Below are 20,743 nucleotides of genomic sequence, written 5' to 3'. Positions count from 1 at the left end.
GAAGCTTGTTTCTCCCTCTCCCACTCCCCCTGCTTGTGTTCCCTCTCTCGCTGTGTCTCTCTCTGTCAAATAAATAAATAAAATCTTTTTTTAAAAAAATAAAAATACTACAACAGACTGTGAACTCACATAGATTCTTAAGCATGATAGATGCTCACTATAAGTAATTGAGAAAAAGATAAAACAAAAATCTCTGTATCTCTAGGAATTAGTGCAAGGTTAGGCATATAGCGGTAGTCAATAAAAATGTTTGATAAAAAAATAAATACACACCTCTGGGAAGACCATCTTCATAAATCATCTTTTGCCCCCTATCACTTTCCTTTTTTAGAAATAAGAGTTTCTTATAAGACATTAAATTAAGATGAAAACATAGACATGTAAGCACAGATACAGAGATAGGCAAAACTGGAGAAGGGACTTGAAAGATTGTTGAGTCTGAAGGGCATATTGAGATAGAGAGGCATGATTGCTGAAGGCCAACTGTTAAGTCTTTCAAAAAAGGCTTAATATGGTGAAGTCACTGAAGTCCGGAATATCTGGTCATTGGTTCCAGAGGTCAGAAATCATCTTGTAAATGACCCAAAGATCACTTAAGCTAACCAAATACACAAGATACTGATGCATAGCTCATAGTAACTAATATTTACTATTGAATACTTACTATGTATCAGACATTATCCTAAGCAGTTAATATGAATCTATCCTCAAAACAACCATGTGAAATAGGGCTATCTCATGTTATTATCTCTGTTTCTAAGGGGTGCCTGGGTGGCTCAGTCAGTTGAGCATCCGACTTTTGATTTTGGCTCAGGTCATGATCTCAGGGTCTTGAGATCAAGCCCTGCATTGAGCTCTGTGCTGAGCATGGAGCCTGCTTGGGATTTTCTCTCTTTTCCTCTCTCTCTACCCCTCTATAGAATAATAAAAAATAAATTTATTTTAAATAAAATCTTTAAAAAATAAATAAAGAGCATTGGCATTGGCTAGCATTTTAAATCTCATTATCCTGTGATGATATGATATGTCTACGTGTGCCCATCGTGTTGGGGACATTGATTGTCACACAAGAGATGATACATGAATTTCTTACAGGTCAAATGACACCAGGAAGATATTGGGACTTGAATTGCTTTTGCAGTGTTCCATCCTAAAGGGAGGTCTACTAACAAAGGAGACAAAAGCAGCGAAGAGTCAGAATTTTCTTCTCAGGTTGGTATAAAATGGATGTCCCTTTCAACTCATTGAATAAATTAAGAATGCATGCCATGTGAGAGACAGTAAGGGCACCGATGGCAGCCAATATCAACTGGAGAAGCAAAGATAACCAAAACATAGAGTAGTTAAGTAGCTAGATTCATCTCTCCTCTATTCCTACTTCTAGCCCCCAACACCAGAAGAGCTTGCCTTGAGAAGGAAAGAAAAAATGTCCTAGACCAGACATTCCCCAACCCAATCTTTAGGGGTTTGGAAAAGGAGAAGGAGTGAAAAATTGACTATACTCCCTTCTTCATTTCAAGTCCCTGTGGCTACAAAGCTAGACAGCAATGGAGGAGGTTTTAAAACACTGAAGTTTTAACTAGGATAGGCTAGACTTTGAATAACTTAAAAGACCAGAAAAGTATGGAATCTCCCTGGGGGGAACACAGTATAGTGGAGCAATGACTAGAGAAAAAGAAAGCATTTTAGTTCATACCCCAACCAAGTTCAGATTCCTTAGTAACTTGGTCACGTAAAAGAAATAGTAGTATGTAGTTTATGATATAATGTTAAGTGAATGAATCAGAACTTGAAACTGTATGTATGTGGCAAGTACAAATGTATGAGTAATCTGAATATATTAAACAACACCTGGAGCAGATAAGTGAATTTTCTCTAAATCACAATTTTGCATAAGGTCAGCAATGATTGTATATCTAACCAGACCTACTATTACACTTCTTTTTTTTTGCCATTTATTTGTTTTAAGAAGTAAAATAAGTTTATCTAGCAAGATTGCTTTTTATAAATCCATGTTGGAAAATAGATACGTGGCCTCCCTCTGTGGACTTGTAAATTAGGGTGGTTGGTTTTTTTCTTTCTTTTTTTTTTTGTTTTGTTTTTGGTTTTTTTTGGTTGTTATTGTGTTTCAAAGATTAACACCATAGTATTTCAAAGAAGAAGACTAAATGATCTCTCAGTTCCTCCTTTTTCCATTAAAATTTGAGTATTATGCTTGACTTTTTCCATTATCTGTAATTATTCTAGTTTGCAGGGAGTCCAGACATACAATTGTTAATAGCAGAGATATTTTAGAGAACATATTTTTGAGCCCTCCAGTGAAGATTCTTTTAGGCCCACCTGATGTGAAATCATCTACCCTAACCTATTCTATCTCTTACTCTAATTTCTATAGCATCATTGTTAATATTTGTATGAGGACTCTAATTTATAAAGTCTTCCTCTCACATTGGAATATTTTAGGATACTGGCGCAGGGTAAGAATCTCCTGGAATTGTTTACAACATATTGATGTCATACTAGGAATATATGTCAATATATATATTACAATATATATACAATACACTAGGAATATATGTCAATATATATATTACAATATATATGATGTCATACTAGGAATGCCCTAACCCTTTCTTAACCCAAGCCTGGTAAGAGATAAAAAGTTTATGGCTATCTTTTAAAAATCTCAACTCCATATGACCCCAATGGAAAATATATATGAATTAGATAGCATAAAAATAAAGTAAGGCTCACTAAAGAACGACCTTTTAAATTACAGCTTATTGTTCTTATCTGTCACAATTATGATTTAGGTAAGTACTTACCTTCCTTTAATAAATGGATAAGGTGTTGTGACATACTAAATACATAACTATGCAATTTTCATTTGTGCTTATAAATGGGCTCATATACAATTAAATCTCTTAATAGTAAATGAAATTGTCATTTGGCATTTAAACACATTATCTGATTTATTTTTTTAATGCAAAGCAAAGCAAAACTAAGATAATTAAATCATATTGATACTATTTGAAAGAATTGGACATTTGTCATCTCCCTGCTACAGTTCTTCTGTGCATTTTGCTCAAAAGAACAATGTGAAGTTCAAAATCTGAGAATCAAAGAATTTGAAAGTCCACTTAAAAAGGAAAAAATAGCAAAAAAAAAATCTTTACTAAACGAAAGAAACATACAATTTAGCTCAGCAGGGCTTCTATACACCCAAGGACAATGTAGATGTGCAGCCACAATTTTTTGAAAAGAAAATTTCTTCCTGGTCTTTCTTGTGATTCTGGCATAGCAAAACTTACATAAAACAAAATATTATAATTATTTGTTAATATTTTAAAATATTTTAGGAACCCCTTACAATTGTTCTTACAACGTTTTTAAAATAGAAGTTTTCATTTCTCCAAGTATTTGTTCTTAAATGAGAATATTAGATATTTTTTTAAAGTCAACATTCAGATTTTTAGGTAAGAATTCATAAAATGAGAATACAACCCAGTATTGCAGTAAATAGACAATTCCAAGGAATTGTCCTTAAGGACCAGGCAGAGAGGGGAGGAAGATAAACAAACCTGAGAGTGGCCCTAAGAAGAGAAGATATGAGCAAGTTTAATATTAACGTATTCAAGGGGAGCCTGGGTGGCTCAGTCGTTAAGTGTCTACCTTCAGCTCAGGTCATGATCCCAGGGTCCTGGGATTGAGCCCCGCATCGGGCTCTCTGCTCAGCGGGAAGCCTGCTTCTCCCTCTCCCATTCCCCCTGCTTGTGTTCCCTCTCTCACTGTGTCTCTATTAAATAAATAAATAAAACCTTTAAAAAAATATTAATGTATTCAATGTAATACTTCATCTGAATAAAAATCTTTCACAAATGGTAAAAGAATTTGTTCTCACTTCAAGTAAGAACTCAGAGATGAAGATAACATAGTTCCAGCCCTGGAGGAGTTATCAATAAGAGGTAAATAAGCTTAAGAGTGGAGAAGGTGATGATTCATAATTATCCCCTAGGAGGACAGATCAGAAAGTGAAGCAATCTTTCTGTGATAAGTAGGCCTACCTTGGTGAGTGAACACAGCAGGCCCCAGATACAGCAGGCCTCAATGAAGCCAACTGGAGAGAAGTGAGAGAAGAGTATAAAAGCCTCACTTGGGGTGAAATGTGGGGCTGCTGCAGGGAACAGCATGGGTTCGCTCCTGTTTGTTGTGGGAAACCCAGGGAGAAAAGGAGGAAGGATGTTATATCCACTGTACCACTTACCCAATACCTCTCCTTCGACTCTGTAAGTATATTCCTGATAGGACCTGGCTTTGGGGAGATGACAGCCTACATCTAGTGACTGAATGTTTGGGTGCTTAACTGATTGAAGGGTAGAGATGGAAGTATAAAAGAGCAGGGTAAGCTGCTGATGAGGAATAGCTAGGCTGTCTTAGAGCTCTGTGAGAAAGCTAGAATCTGGGTTAAAATTTTCTGGCGAAAACCAGGGCTACTGACGATTTGGGCTCGTCTACAAGAATACATGTGTCCTGGAGAATCTTGTCTTTGGAGCTACCAGGGATAAATGTACTCTGGCAAAAGATCATCTCCTGGCAATTGTGTTGATTACCCACCTTAGGCCAGAGCTACTTCCTGGTGACATCCAAAGAACAATTTAATAAGAAGGAAAGGCCTGTATTATACATGTCGGTAGGATGGGTTGAACATGAATAAGGTGATTTTTAGTCTTTGATTCTAATCATCTGCTGAAGGATGTTTTAAAGCAAAGAAACTTAGCAGTTTCCTTTTTTTTTTCTTCAAAGATTCTATTTATTTATTTGTCAGAGAGAGGGAGAACACAAGAAGGGGGAGCGGCAGGCAGAGGGAGAGGGAGAAGCAGGCTCCCCGCTGAGCAGGGAGCCCGATGTGGGACTCGATCCCAGGACTCTGGGATCATGACTTGAGCTGAAGGCAGACACCTAACCGACTGAGCCACCCACATGTCCTGAAACTTAGCAGTTTCCAATCCCAAGAACCATGAAGTGCTGGAACAAAAGTGGAAGCTTAGTTGTTTGGGGGAGAACTTGTGCTCTTGATGGTATTACTACAAAATCATTTAACAAACATTTAATAGATGTCAATCATGTACCAGACACAATGACTTTCTTTCCAAAGTAAAGTATTTCATGAAGGAAATTTAGTCCTTTCAATAGCAAGAATGGAAAGAAAAAAGTAGAAAAACAAAGGACCAAACAGAGATACCAACAGTATCACACCTATCAGTATCTTGCTGAGAAGCCTGAAACAAGAATGTGGGATGAAGTCAGGGATTTTCAGGGGAGCACAAGTGATTTACTTGGGTGGGATATATTAAAAAATAGTATGCATATTCTTTTTTGTCTAAAAAATAAAAGGTTAACAATAGTAATATTTAATATAGGAATGAAGATTAATAAAAATATATTAGATATATATTTATATGGAGATATGAACAAAAATTTTTATGCATATGTTACCAAATAAAAAAAGATGGCAGTGATTAGATTACCTGATTTCTAAAATCACTATGCTTTAAGTTCTGGTTCTATATTATTCAAAGTACTTTAGTTTCTCTTAAACTATGTTTAAAAATCATACCATATCTATAATAACATAAACTTCCTCATATACAACAAAATTTAATTTTACAAAGATGTGAAACAGTAAACCTTTCATTATTTAAATGCATCCTAACCCTACCAACACACCCTTCTTACCTTATGAAGCAGGTTCTCTCTGTATTATATGATGCCAGTTGGCATGACCCTTTCTTCCTCTTAGCTCATTCAAGAGACAGGCAAAAGGATTCTCTGAGAGCCCTGTGTTGATGAGATTAACAACAAACTTAAAGTCTGGATTCCCTCTAGCAAAATTTTCAGAATTCTTTACATTTTACTAATTTGCGCAGTGACTGGTTGGTTTGGTTTGCTGATAACCATATATATATGTATATATATATATTTCCTCAAAATTCTGATTTATAAAAAAATTTAGAAGAAACACTATCATAAAGCTAAACTATTTTATTTTACAATTCTTTTAAGGATGGGTTTATGAATGAAACATTTAACTAATGGCATTATACAGCTGGTATAAAGCTACTTACTTTTTGTGTCTATATGATAGAAGTTAAGAATCTTTCTATGCATAGTAATATGAGTAAATAGATCACAAAGAAGTTGGCTGAAAACCAGTCCATTAAAATGACAGCTTCCAAAATAACGTGAATGTACTTAACACTACTAAACTGTGTGTTTAGAAATGATTAAAATGGTCGGGGCACCTGGATGGCTCAGTCGGTTAAGCATCTGCCTTCAGCTCAGGTCATGATCCCAGGGTCCTGGGATTGAGCCCAAACTGGGCTCCCTGCTCAGTGGGGAACCTGCTCCTTCCTCTCCCTCTGCCCACCCTCTCCCTGCTTGTGCTCTCTCAAATAAATAAATAAATAAAGTCTTTTTTTTTTTTTAAAGATTTTATTTATTTATTTGACAGAGAGAGACAGCGAGAGAGGGAACATAAGCAGGGGGAGTGGGAGAGGGAGAAGCAGGCTTCCCACTGAGCAGGGAGCCCGATGCGGGGCTCGATCCCAGGACCCTGGGATCATGACCTGAGCCGAAGGCAGACGCTTAACGACTGAGCCACCCAGGCGCCCCAATAAATAAAGTCTTAAAAAAATGATTAAGATGGTCAATTTTATGTGTTTTATGCCAGTCAAAAAAAAGACAATGACTGAAATAATGTATCAGTTTAAAATGAATATTTTTAGTTATAATTTTTATCACTTTTCAGTCTTATTTCTTTAATATCTAAGTATCTTTGGTAAAGTTTTCTTCACCCTCCCTCTACCCTGAAGCTTTCCTTATTAAGAAACAACACAAGGGGCGCCTGGGTGGCTCAGTTGGTTGGGCGACTGCCTTCGGCTCAGGTCATGATCCTGGAGTCCCAGGATCAAGTCCCGCATCGGGCTCCCTGCTCGGCAGGGAGTCTGCTTCTCCCTCTGGCCCTCCCCCCTCTCATGCTCTCTCTATCTTATTCTCTCTCTCAAATAAATAAATAAAATCTTTAAAAAAAAAAAAAAGAAACAACACAAAACAGCAAAAAAATTTAAGACAGAAGAATAATGCTCATTTTTTTGTTGGCTATCATTGAAAAAAATATTTGAAACAGCATTTTCACCATGGAATGTGAAATATCTTAGGCAATATTGTATTACCCTAGGTAGGCACACATAATTAATGCCATTCTTACAAATTATAGTTTCAAAAAGTGAAGCATGCATCACTGGATGGTCATTTGTAAACAAGTATAAGCAATTATAGTGCTCTTCCCTCATTTTGACCAATCTTTGCCTGAAAATATGACATAATGAAAAAGGAGAGATATTAATTTTCAACTCTTCCTTGTTTCAATTAAGCTGTTTCTCTTTGATTCATAGAATGTAAAGTGGGTAAGAAGTTAGCAAATATGTTCAAAAACCTCCAAAAAGATGCTGTTTCTAATTATGAAAGAAAACAACATAGCCTCATTAAAAGTAGCAAACAGTATTTTTTTTTTTTTAAAAATCCCTCATTAATTCTCGTCTCCAAACTCTCCTTTCTAGAGGCAGTCAGTCACTGTTAAACTTGTTAGGTATGCTTTTAGATGTTTTCTATGTTTATATCAAAACACACTTCTTTATATGAATAACATAACATTATAATATTGTATAACTTATTTTTTAACCTATTATATAGTAGATATTCTCCCAAGTCAGTACATATTAACCAACCCCTTTTGATGAATGTTTAGGCTATTTCCAATTTTTCAGTAAAATTAATGCTGCATTGAACATCTTCGTTCATATATCTTTGCATTCTTATGCAAAGAGTTTTGTAGGACAAATGCTTGTAAGTGGAACTGCTACCTCAAAAGATATATAAATTTAAAAAGCATACAAATTAAAAAAATGTGTTAAATTTGTTAAAATTGCTAAATTACTTCTCAAAAAGTAGTAGTTTGTATTCCTATGGTAGTGTATGAGAGTTACAAAATGGAGTGTGCAAATTGTTGGCAATGTGTGTCTTTAAGTTATTCTAATATTTTCGATAAGAACTGATCTATTTTTATTTTATTTTAACTCTTACGAAAATCAAGTAGGTGGGTAGGGCATTCTGGGTAATTGGTCTGGGAATTGAAACTCATTGCCTCCCCGCACCCCTATTAATGCTATGAACTAAACAAATGAGTTAACTAGCTATTGTTACTTACCTGTAGAAAGGTATATATTTTGAAATAAAAATACATTAAGTATCTGCATTTTTCTTTTAGATCCCAGATTTCCTATACGCATTGTCTGATGTCCATCTCTTTAATACCATGTTTTTTTTAAAAAAAAAATCTCTTCTGGAGGTTTCCACACAGGATTCCAAAATTTACTAGGCCGTATGTGCTTGAACCTATATCAAACATGTGGTTGCCAGTTCATTCCTAATAGTGAAATATGGCTTTTTCCTTAGAGAAAAATGCCTTTTCCAAACATTCTATTCTAGAATAAATATTATCATACTACTATCACTTCATATTAACATATAATTTTAGAGTTTAGAAACCTCTTTCATAAATATTGTTCCATTTGATTTTCACAACCCAGGTGTGGTGACTGGAAGGATAGTTTTATTTTCACTTAATAGATGAAACAAGGTTACATGATCATGAAGTAGTAGAAATGAGAATAGCAGGGAATTGAACTTTCCACAGCCCTTTACTGCCTCTTCCATATGTATAAGGACAGCATATCCCTTTTGCAGAAATTTTATTCCATGGTGGTTAACATTTACCTCCTAAATCCCCTTTAGAACAAGGTAAAATAAAATTTAAAAAGAGAGGGGAAAACCCTGCAAAAAAAGAAAATGCCTTTTTCCTTTTTGGTAATTTACTATTACCTTTCTGAAAGAAGTCATTCTTTTTAGAATAACTGTACCTAAACACATATTCCGTGGCATTGTAAAAAATATGTGTGAACAATTCTAAAGATTTTATTTATTTATTTGACACAGAGAGAGAGAACACAAGCAGAGGGAGAAGCAGGCAGAGGTAGAGGGTGAAGCAGGCTCCCCGCGGAGCAGGGAGCCCGATGCAGGGCTGGATCCCAGGACTCCGGGATCATGACCCGAGCTGAAGGAAGACGCCCAACCGACTGAGCCACCCAGGCGCCCCTGTGTGAACAATTCTAAGGACAATATAAAACTATAACCTCAGGGTGCCTGGGTGGCTGTCAATTAAGCATTCAACTCTCAATCTTGCCTCAGGTCATGATCTCAGGGTCATCAGTTCAAGCCCCGCATCCGGCTCCATGCTTAGCATGGAGTCTGCTTGTCCCTCTCCCTCTGCTCCTCCCCCTGCTTGCACTCTCTCTCTCTCAAAATAAATTAATGAATAAAATCTTTTTAAAAACCCTATAACTCCAATTCTGTAAGCAGATCATACTAAATGCTAGTCACACAATATATGTTTAATTGTACTTCTTCATATTCATCTTATTTCTTATTTATATTTATCATATATAGGTTTCATTACATTTCTTCCCTACAACTAACCATAAAGTCACACGACTAATCTATTTCAGATTTGCTTACTTTCTTATTATAAGGATAATTGCTTGTCAGCTATTGGCCAACCTACAAATAAGGTGGTTTTGTAAAGAAACAAGTCTTGCCATTTTGGAAAAAAAACGATTATTAAAAAAAAGATCGTTTTCCTTTTTTGATACATAATGTCATTAATAGCAGATTTCAGTTTTCTTCTTAACATTAGGATGGTAATTTCTTGTGCTTCATTAAGGTGTAAAGAAAGAGCTGAGCATTCTCCGTACCTTTTCTGATCTTTATCTTCAAGAGGGCCAGCTCCATGCAGCTGAACAAATACTGGGCTGAGTATCTGGAGAAATGAACTCTTACATAGGCTGTATACTGAGTGTGACCTTGGACAATTTCTCTTTTCTGGGCTTTAATATCCTTATTTCTAAAATGAGAGGAAGTGTTCGTTCTGGACTCTCATTCCAAGCGTCCATTTTAGCTCTAGCAATAGCACTGTAAAGCCTATTAACCAACATTTGCTGAGACAAGGCATTTTAGGGTATAGACAATGTTGTGAGAATATTTATGGATACCCAAATAATGCCTTCACTTCTGGGACAAAAAAGTTTCAACAATGATTAATTACCAACAAGCCCTAAGACCCAAATCAGGAAGCATCCTGGGATGTGGTTCAGGCCACTAGAACTTGAGACATGTAGGACAGATCAGGCCACTTGAGGTACTACTAGGTAGTAATTTCCGCGCACCAATGGTTGCCTAGTAATCCTAAAAGTGAAAGTGGAGTACCCAAGTATTACACTGTATACTGCTTAAAAACATGACAAAAGAAAAAATAAGAATTTACTGCAAAAGTAGAAACAAAATAAGCGTAAATTTCTCCTGCAACTGCAACTCAATCCCTACATTTTACCGACATAAACCTAGGCCTCAGGTGTTTGTGCAGGCCAAGGGGAACGCTTTTCTACCAGTCTCCGAAACATCGCTGGCGGAATAGAAAACAGCTTTACGGTATTTGTATCATTCAAATCCAATCCCAAAGAAACTCTCCACGGGTGAGCCAGCGAGCATCTTAACATAGACGGCCCCTTACGCGGCCTGCTCCCCGGCTTCGGGCCTGCAAAGCGGCTGACTGCAGTCGCTGTGGCTAGGCAACGGTCGGAGCATTCCCCGCGGCGTCAGCCCCGCCCCTGGAGGTGCTTCCACCTCCCGGCGCCTCGAATCCCCTCCTCTCATTGGCTAGAGACCTGCCAGAGGTGGGCGGGGGAAATGCGTCAGAGAATGAGCTCACTTCCGGCCAGGGAGCGCGCGGGTTGATTCGTCCTTCCTCAGCCGCGGGTGCTCGCAGCTCGGAAATGGCGGGTAAGTTCCCGGGAAAAGTTTACCAAGGGGAGGGGGCGGGTAGGTTTGGGAAAGAACGCCGAGACCGTGGTGACAGTGCCCGCCTGGAACTTTCCGGCTCCGGCCTGGGTTCCAGAAGGCTCGCTTCAGCCTGAAAGCACGAAACTCTCCGCCCAGCTCCCTGTTGGCCGAGGTTCGTGCCCCCGCCCCCAACTACTCGGGGTTCTGTGCCTTCTGCGAAGAACTCGGCCCCTGCGGAGGGCCCAAGAAGCCCTGGGAAAGAGTCGCGATTTGGCTTCTTAGGTGCCAGATGCCTTGAGGCCTGTTTATCTTCTCGTTCTTTTTTTTGCACTACTGCCTCAGCCGCAGTAGTTTAGTTCTGTTCCCGCCAGCTGATTTTAATGTGCAGATCGTCCTCCTCTTCCAGGTCTCCCTCCACCTTCCACTACAGTGAACTTCTGAGCTGGCGCATTGCTGCCTTGCCTTGCACTAGGGCTCTCACTTGAACCTTGACTTCGCAGTCGTCTTTTTAATCTCTCGCGCTTTGGTATTTCTAGGATCGATTTAGAATTCCTTTGAGAAAGAGTGTTCTTGCATTCTTCCTTCATCTAAGCTTCTCATAGTATTTTATACTATAATTTTCATGTTCATTCTATTCTTTTTTTTGGTCTCTTCAGTTTGCAGCATTTAATAACTAATAATTGCTATTTTGTACGTGTATTAAGACTGTTTTTGGTGTGAGTATATACTTTTTTCCAGTTACATATCTTTTGAAGTGATGGACAGTTTCTACTTTTATCTTTTCCCAGTGCCTTCGTAGTAGTCTTACTACACTTTTATGGATATGCTGGATAGACAGGCTATCTCGTGAGCTCTACAGATATTTAAAGGATTCTTCTACCAGATAGTGACTCTGGGATCTTGGGACTACACTGGTACTATAAAAGAGGGGGAACATACGTATTGTGTACGGTGTACATATAGTAAGAATTACACCTAAATTTGAATCTCTGCCTCACCACTCAGTAGTTGGGTGCACTTAAGCAATTAAGCCTCTTTCTAAGCCTGAGCGTTTTAATATTAAATGGGGCTGATATACTATTTACTTGTATAATAGATTTGTGGGGATTAAGCCAATGTATGATTTCACAAGTTAAATTTTGTTGCTTACAGTATATATAATTCCTTGAAATGGGTTCTTTTATCTCAATTGTATAGATTAGGAGATTAAGGTCAGAGGAGTCAAGTAATGTGCTCTAGTTCTAGTTCACAGACCTGGTAAGTAAGTGGTGAAGCCTGGATTTCATTCCAGGAATTCTGACAACAGACAATCTATACTGCCTCAGATGTTCCCTATTTTCTGTGTATGTATGTTTTAACCACTTGTTAAAGTTTATGGCATGTCATTGTACCTTTCTTTTGTTTCTGCTCATGACTTCTTTTTTCCTGAATTTTTATGATTTTTATGTTCATTTTGTCAGGAGATTGTCATCTTTGCTTGAAAGTTTATCTGGATTGCTTCCATTTTTAATTTGTAGCCCATAGTTTATGACTTGGTACACATATGGTTAAAAAAACTTTTTTTTTAATACAGTGGAAATTTTCTTTCCTAACTCCTTCTCTCTCATCTTAAGAGATAACCACGATTACCAGTTTCTTGTGTGTCCTTTCTGAGATAATCTATGCATTTTCAGTTGATGGTTTTTAAATAGTTGATCTGAAGTACTCTGGCTAGAATTTTTCCAGTAGTAGAGATGAAATGCTATTGTAATTATCAAAGAATATTCTTACCTCGTGTCTTGGTGGAGCAGTGGCACATTTTTTATATTTTAAAAAACTGCTTAGGTATAAATCCTAGCAGGTAATATTTATTAGTATTAAATATAAAGAAATGTCAGTAGTTATGTTAATTTTCAGATTTATTTATTTATGTAAAGCAAGCCCAGTTCATAAGCCTCTGACAAAAATGATGTTTTTCCTGTTTTATAATGAGGCAGTCATACTCAGTATATTTATTTTAGGATTATATGGAGAATGACCTGCGCTTTTATGATCTATTAGCAGATTTATTTATTTGTTTGACAGAGGGAGACAGTGAGGGAGGGAACACAAGCAGGGGGAGTGGGAGGGGGAGAAGCAGGCTTCCCACCAAGCGGGGAGCCCGATGTGGGGCTTGATCCCAGGACCCTAGAACCATGACCTGAGCCGAAGGCAGTCACTTAACCAACTGAGCCACCCAGGCGCCCCTATTAGCATGTTTTAAATCTTCCTTTTATTCCACTTCTAATAAGAACCCTCTGTAGGTTTGACTATTTAAACCATTTCCAACAAGACCTTTTAAAAACTTTCCCTTAGGATTTGGTGCTATGGAGAAATTTTTGGTTGAGTACAAGAGTGCAGTGGAGAAGAAACTGGCAGAGTACAAATGTAACACCAACACAGCAATTGAACTAAAATTAGGTATGTATGCTATTTCTAAGTGGTATTATGTATGTACTGTGTGTTCATATATAATCTTTTTTTTAAGATTTGAAGTAGAATTTTATGTAAGAGCAGTTCATGTAAATGTATAGTTTATGTATTGAACACATTCAGATTTTATTCAATCTTCATTTATGTCGTGGAGTGGGTAGATGTTTAAGAGGTGGCAGTTACATTTAGGAAGTACAGCATGGCAAAAAATGATAGGTGTGAGTGTTCTCAGGCTCTTAAAAATATTTACCTTTACATTTTTGCTTATAAAAATGGTAGGCCATAGTGTTGGTGAGGATGTGGAAAAACACTCATTGCTGATGGGAATGTAAAATGATGCAACTACTTTGGAAAACAGTTTGGCAGGTTCTTAAAAAGTTAAATGCACTATATGACCCAGCAGTTCTACTCCTAGGGATCTACTCAAGAGAAATGAAAACATATGTCTGTACACAAACTGTACATGAATATTCATAGCAGCGTTATTCACAGTAGCCCAAAATGAAACAACCCAGATCTCCATCAACTGGTAATAGAATAAAGTATGATGTATCTATATGATGGAATACTACTTGACAATAAAAAGGAATGAAGGTCTGACACATGCTACAAAATGGGTGAACTCAAAAATATTCTAAGTGAAAGAAAACAGACAAGAACCCCCCCCATATACAATATGATTCTATTTGTATGAAATGTTTGGAAAAGGCAAATCCAGAGACAGAAGATAGAATGGTAGTTGCCTGAGGCTGACTGAGAATAATGATTGCAAATGGGCATGAGATTTTTTTGGGGGACAATGGCAATGTTTTAAAATTAGAGTGTGGCAATGGTCATACAATTCTAAATTTACTAAAAATTACTGAATTGTATGCTTAAAATAAGTACATTTTATGGTATGTAAATTATACCTTAACAAAGCCTTTTTTTTTTTTTTTTAAGATTTTATTTACTTACTTGAGAGAGAGCAAGCCAGAGAGCAAGCACGAACAGTGGGGAGGAGCAGAGGGAGAGGGAGAAGCAGACTCCCCGCTGATCAGGCAGCCCAGTATGGGGCTCAGTCCCAGGACCCCAGGATCATGACCTGAGCCAAAGGCATACGCTTAACCAACTGAGCCCCCAGGTGCCCCTCAATAAAGCTGTTTTAAAAAATAGTTATATGCACATGAATTCTGGTTCCATCACTTTCTGTGGCTGTTTTCTTATCTTATAATGAAGTTAATTGTACTTTTATAGTGGTTATAAAAATTAAATGTAAGGTTAAGTACGAATAAAGTGCATAATCAGGTTGACTTCTAGAAATTCTCAATAAATGTTAGCTTCTACTGTTTAAAATAATACAAGCATAACAAAACATAAGGTGACAAAGAAGGTACCCCTCACTACAGAGATAATACTTATCTAGATTTTTTTGTGTGTGCATGCATAAAATTACTTTTCTAAAACCAAGATCCTGTTTAAGGCTGTGTACATACCTGTTTTCCATAGTGGCTACTCCATTTTGCATTTCCACCAGCAGTGCACATAGGTTCCAATTTCTCTACATCCTTGTCAACGCTTGTTGTTGTCTGTGGATTTTTTACTGTATTTTTTAAACTATTTTTTAATTTGTCAATGAAAACTGATTTTTAATTCTAAGAAAAGTATATACTTTATATCTAAGAGAATCAGCCCTTATTTATTTATTTTTTTTTAGATTTTATTTCTTTACTTGACAGAAAGAGCACAAGCAAGGGGAGTGGAAACAGGATAGGGAGAAGCGGGCTCCCCGCTGAGCAGGGAGCCCAATGCTGGGCTCCAACCCATGACCCTGGGATCATGACCTGAGCTGACCGAGCCACCCAGGAACCCTGAATCAGCCCTTATTTTATCATATATGGCAAATATGAGTTTTTGTTTTATGTCTTACAAAAAGGCCCTCCCTACTCTAAGATTATAAAGCAGTTTATCCATTGTTTCTCTAATATTTTTTGGATTTTTTCTTTTTTAAATTGAAACTTTTGAATCTAACTTGGTATAACACATGAGGTAGGAATCCAGCTTTGCTTTCTCAGATGAGTTAGCCCATTATCCACCTGCCAGTTTAAGTTGTCTTTTCATTAATGATTTAAAATTTTTCTTTTATCATATTAAAGTACCATATATTCTTGGCTGGCTTTTGGGCCTTTTTTTGATCCTTGAGCCATTAGTGTACTGTTATAATAAATGTTATAATTAATATATGGTGTGACTGGGTCCCCGCTTGTTACTCTTCAGGAGTTTTACTAAGTTTTCTCTAATGTTTGTTCTTCTAGATGAACATTTTATCAAGTTCAAAAAAGATTTTTTGATTTTTTAATTTGTGATCCTATTAAGTTTAATGTAGGGAGAATCAAAATCCTTACATTGTTGAGTCTTTCCTTGCTAATAGCAAGAATATTTTTCTGTTTATTCAGGTCTTATGTCCATCTTTTTAAAGAGTATTAAACGTGGGACGCCTGGGTGGCTCAGTTGTTAAGCGTCTGCCTTCGGCTTGGTTAGTGATCCCAGGGTTCTGGGATTGAGCCCTGCATCAGCCTCCCTGTTCATAGGGAGGCCTCTTCTCCCTTTCCCCCTGCTTGTGTTCCCTCTCTTGCTGTCTCTCTCTCTGTCAAATAAATAAATAAAATCTTTAAAAAATAAATAAGAGTTTTAAACTTTATAGATGATAAACATTTCTTATTAAGTTTATTTCTAGGTAATTTCATCTATGTTATTGCTGTTATAAATGAGATTTTTTTTTCATTATATTTTTCATCTTATAGTGTGTGAGAAAACTGTGGAAAATAATTTTTAATATGTATTTTTTCCCTGTGTCAAAATCCAGGTTACTTAGTAACTCAGGTTCTACACATACATGACAGCTAAAACTGACTGGGTTATTTCATTATTCTAATCTCTTATAGTCATAGTGATAACTTGCTTCCTCAAGCTGACCTTCCTTCCTTCCTCCATTTTTTTTCCCAGCCTTCCTGTCCCAACTCCCTCCCTTCCACCTTCTCTGGACAAATGTTTATTGAAACTTACTATGTGACAGGCACTGTGCTTGGCACATGGGATAACTTGAACTCTTGACTGCATATCCATAATTCCACTAAGGTTTATCCCAAGATTCTTCCTCTTACAGAAGCTCTTTTCACTTTGTGTGTGAGGGATTGACAGACACATTTTTTTCACAGAGGTTCCATGCTTTGGGGTAGGTTACTGTAGAAAAGAGTGAACCTTTTTTTCTATATTTCATTTTAACCATTTTTAAGTGTACAGTTAGGTAGCATTAATTGCTTTCACAATATTGTGTAACCGTTAGTTCTATTTCCAAAACTTTTTCATCACCCCAAACAGAAACTTTGTACCTGTTTAGCAGTAAATCCCCATTTACTTTTCCCCTCCAGTCCTTGGTAATCTCTAATCTACTTTGTCTCTATGGATTTACCTGTTCTAGGTATTTTAAATGGAATCTACTTTGTCTTTATGGACTTATCTGTTCTAGATATTTTAAATGGTATCACAACATTATTTGTCCTTTTGTGTGTGGCTTATTTCACTTAGCAATGTTTTCAACTTATTTCACTTAGCAAATATTTCATGTTGTAGGGATATCAGGACTTCATTCCTGTTCATGGCTGAATAATATTCCATTGTGTATTTATAGCACATTTTGTTTATTTATCTGTTGGTGGACATTTGGGTCTTTTTTACTTTGGCTATTGTGAATAAAACTACTATGGACATCAGTATATGAGATCTGTTTGAGTCCCTGTTTTTATTTTTTTAAATTTATTTATTTATTTATTTATTTATTTTAGATTTTATTTATTTATTTATTTGAGAGAGAGAGAGAAACAGCATGAGAGGGGATAGGGTCAGAGGGAGAAGCAGGCTCCCTGCCGAGCCGGGAGCCCGATGCGGGACTCGATCCCAGGACTCTGGGATCATGACCTGAGCCGAAGGCAGTCGCCCAACCAACTGAGCCACCCAGGCGCCCTGAGTCCCTGTTTTTAATTCTTTTAGTATATATCTAGGAATAGAATTACTGAGTATATGTTAATTCTATGTTTAACATTTTGAGGGACTGCCAAATTGTTTTACATAGTAGCTGTACCATTTTAGCCCCACCAGCAATGTATAGTGTTCCAATTTCACCATGTCATTGTCAATGCTTGATTATTTTTATAGCCATCTTAGTAGATGTAAAATGATACCTTACTGTGATTTTTGATTTGTATTGCCCTAATGAATAATGATGTTGAGCATCTTTTCATGTGCTTATTGGCCATTTGTATATCTTCTTTGTAGAAGTGTCTATTCAGATCCTTTGCCTATTTTTTCATTGGGTTGTCTTTTCAGTTTTTTGTTTGGAGTTTTTTGTTTTTTTATTTTTTCAATATTATTCATTTATTTATTTGACAGAAAGAGTGAGAGAGCACAGGCAGGGGGAGTGGCAGAGGGAGAGGGAGAAGCAGGCTCCCTGCTGAGAAGGAGCCCGATGTGAGGCTTGATCCCACGATCCTAAGATCATGACCCAAGCCAAAGATAGACGCTTAACCAACTGAGCCAGCCAGGCGCCCCTATTTTTGTTTGTTTGTTTGTTGTTTTTCTTAAACCTGATAATTTTACTGGGTTCTCTTACTTTTTGGGGAGTGGCTTCAGGTGATTTTTTTTTTTCAGGCCTACAACCATATCATCTGATCATTTTCATAAATTCACTTTGTTTTTTGTTTTTGCAGATTTTATTTATTTATTTGACAGAGAGAGAGACAGTGAGAGAGGGAATACAAGCAGGGGGAGTGGGAGAGGGAGAAGCAGGCTCCCTGATGAGGGGCTTGATCCCAGGACCCTAGGATCACGACCTGAGCCGAATGCAGATGCTTAATGACTGAGCCCAGGCACCCCAATTCACTTTGTTTTTTTTTTTTTTTAAAGATTTTATTTATTTATTCATGAGAGACAGAGAGAGAGACAGAGGCAGAGGGAGAAGCAGGCTCCCAAGGAGCAGGGAGCCCGATGCGGGACTCGATCCCAGGACCCTGGGATCATGACCTGAGCCGAAGGCAGACGCTTAACCGACTGAGCCACCCAGGCGTCCCCCAATTCACTTTGTTTTTGATACATATGCCTCTTTCTTCTCTCTCTCTCTCTTTTTTTTTTTTTTTTTTAAAGTAGGCTCCATACCCATTGTGGAGCCCAGCATGGGTTTGGAGCTCACAACCCTGAGATCAAGACCTGAGCTGAGATCAGGAGTCAGACACTCAACCGACTCAGCCACCCAGGCACCCCTGTTCTCTTTTCATACTGCATTGGCTAACACTTTCAGAACAGTGTTAAAAAATAATTACAGTCATCCCTGTTCCTTAGTTTAATGAGAATGGTTCTGGTATTTCTCCACTAAACATGATCCTTGCTTATTACTTTGAAGAATGGTTTGTCTTGTTTGCAAAGAGTTTTTATTCAAACATGTGTATTAGAGTTTATCAAGTGCCATTTTTATTTCATGGAAATAATTTTGGATATATACAATGTTTATAATATTTACTATAATAGATTTTATTATACTTTTGTATATTGAGTCATCCTTGCATTTATAAAATGAATATCTCGAGATATTTTAATAAGTTCATGAAGACTTTTAAGATATTTTTACGTTACCACTAAAAGATGAGTTTGGTCTGTGTTTTTCTCCTTTGTGCTTACTTTTTAGGGGAGGTGAAGGTCAGCTTTTGTATTCTTTGTTGACTACTTTTCTTGGCCTTACTACTTTACCACTTCCACCCTCACCAGTTTTAAAAGCATTGGATTTACCAAATGGTAAAGGCTTGAAAGAATTCACCTTAATCATTATGAAGAGGTCCTCTTATGCCATTTAATGTTGTTATTGTTATTATTGTTTTTTACCTTAATATAATTTAGATTGCATTTTCAAGTTTTGTGGTTCGCATGATACATTTTTGACCCTTCCATTTACTTTTAACCTGCCATTCCTTTGAGGTGTGTCTCTTGGAGTGTGCATACTTGGATTTGATTGTATAATTTTTTTTCACCTAGCAATTTTGTTTCCTTTAAATTTATTGTTTGTTGCTTTTGTTACCTCATTTTTCTTTTCTTTTTTTTTAAAATGTTCTTTTTTTTTTTTTTTTTTTAAAGATTTTATTTATTTATTTGAGACAGAGAGAATGAGATACAGAGAGCATGAGAGGGAGGAGGGTCAGAGGGAGAAGCAGACTCCCTGCCGACCAGGGAGCCCGATGCGGGACTAGATCCCGGGACTCCAGGATCATGACCTGAGCCGAAGGCAGTCGCTTAATCAACTGAGCCACCCAGGCGCCCGTTACCTCATTTTTCTGTTGTTTCCTTGTACTTTCTCATTCCTATCTCTAACTAATGTGTGTTTTATTTTCCCTGACCTGTCAGTCTCCAGCGTACTCTGTTTTAAATTCTCCTAAAAAGCCATATAACCTGTTCTTAAAGTATATTGTTAGTTCTGCTGAGATAGTCTTTATATTTTAAGTTCATTCACCATTTGCCAAATACTTATTTAGCCATACTCATGTGGCAGGCGTTTATCTGGGCAGTGGAGATAGAGCAGTATACGGATACAAATAGAGCAGTTCTTGTCTTCATGGAACTTACATTCTGATTATGGGAAACAGACATAAATACATGAAAGATAGTGATTTGTGTTATGGAGAAAATACAGGGTGATTAGGTCCTACTGCTAAGGTGACATTTGAGTAGATAAAAAAAGAAATGAATTTGTGAGCAGTGTAGATAGCTCAAGGAAGAATGTTAACATGCAGAAGAATGGCAAGTGCAGAATGTGCTGGATGTGTTCAAGGAACATGAAGGAAGCCAGTGTGACTGAGAAGGATAGCTTGGGAGGATGACGTGTCTGGAAGCCAAATGATGAAAGTGTTTGAAGGAGGAGGAGGTAGTTAACTATGTCAGGTGTTGCTGGTAGTTCTCATAACATAAGGGCTCTTGGGATTTAGTGATTGGATGTTGTTGTTGTTTTTTATTTATTTATTTATTTATTTATTTATTTATTTATTTATTTGAGAGAGAGAGCATGAGAGGGAAGAGGGTCAGAGGGAGAAGCAGACTCCCTGCCAAGCAGGGAGCCCGATGCGGGACTCGATCCCGGGACTCCAGGATCATGACCTGAGCCAAAGGCAGTTGCCCAACCAACTGAGCCACCCAGGCGTCCCTGGATGTTGTTTTTTTAACGAGAGAAGTGATGGAGTCATAGGATCTACTTGTAAAAAGTAATTTAAGAGAGATTAAGAGGAGGGCGCCTGGGTGGCTCAGTTGGTTAAGCGACTGCCTT

The 20,743-nt window shown here is 37.3% G+C and overlaps 1 protein-coding gene across 1 annotated transcript in view; it reads left to right on the top strand.

The window, feature by feature from the left end:
- The first annotated feature begins 10,854 nt into the window (after window positions 1-10,854).
- HAT1 (histone acetyltransferase 1) overlaps window positions 10,855-20,743 on the top strand; it is a 63,330-nt gene continuing 53,441 nt past the window's right edge. Inside the window, exons 1-2 of the mRNA XM_035007774.1 lie at window positions 10,855-10,953; window positions 13,288-13,392. Coding sequence (XP_034863665.1) covers window positions 10,947-10,953; window positions 13,288-13,392 — 112 coding nt within the window. The 5' untranslated portion in view covers window positions 10,855-10,946. The remainder of the gene's footprint in view (window positions 10,954-13,287; window positions 13,393-20,743) is intronic.

Source organism: Mirounga leonina, unplaced genomic scaffold, assembly GCF_011800145.1.
Source record: "Mirounga leonina isolate KUSES-001 unplaced genomic scaffold, KU_Mleo_1.0 Mir_151, whole genome shotgun sequence".
Taxonomy (NCBI): Eukaryota; Metazoa; Chordata; class Mammalia; order Carnivora; family Phocidae; genus Mirounga; species Mirounga leonina.
Note: the sequence above shows the minus strand (reverse complement) of the source record. Positions and strands in the feature narration are given on the sequence as shown.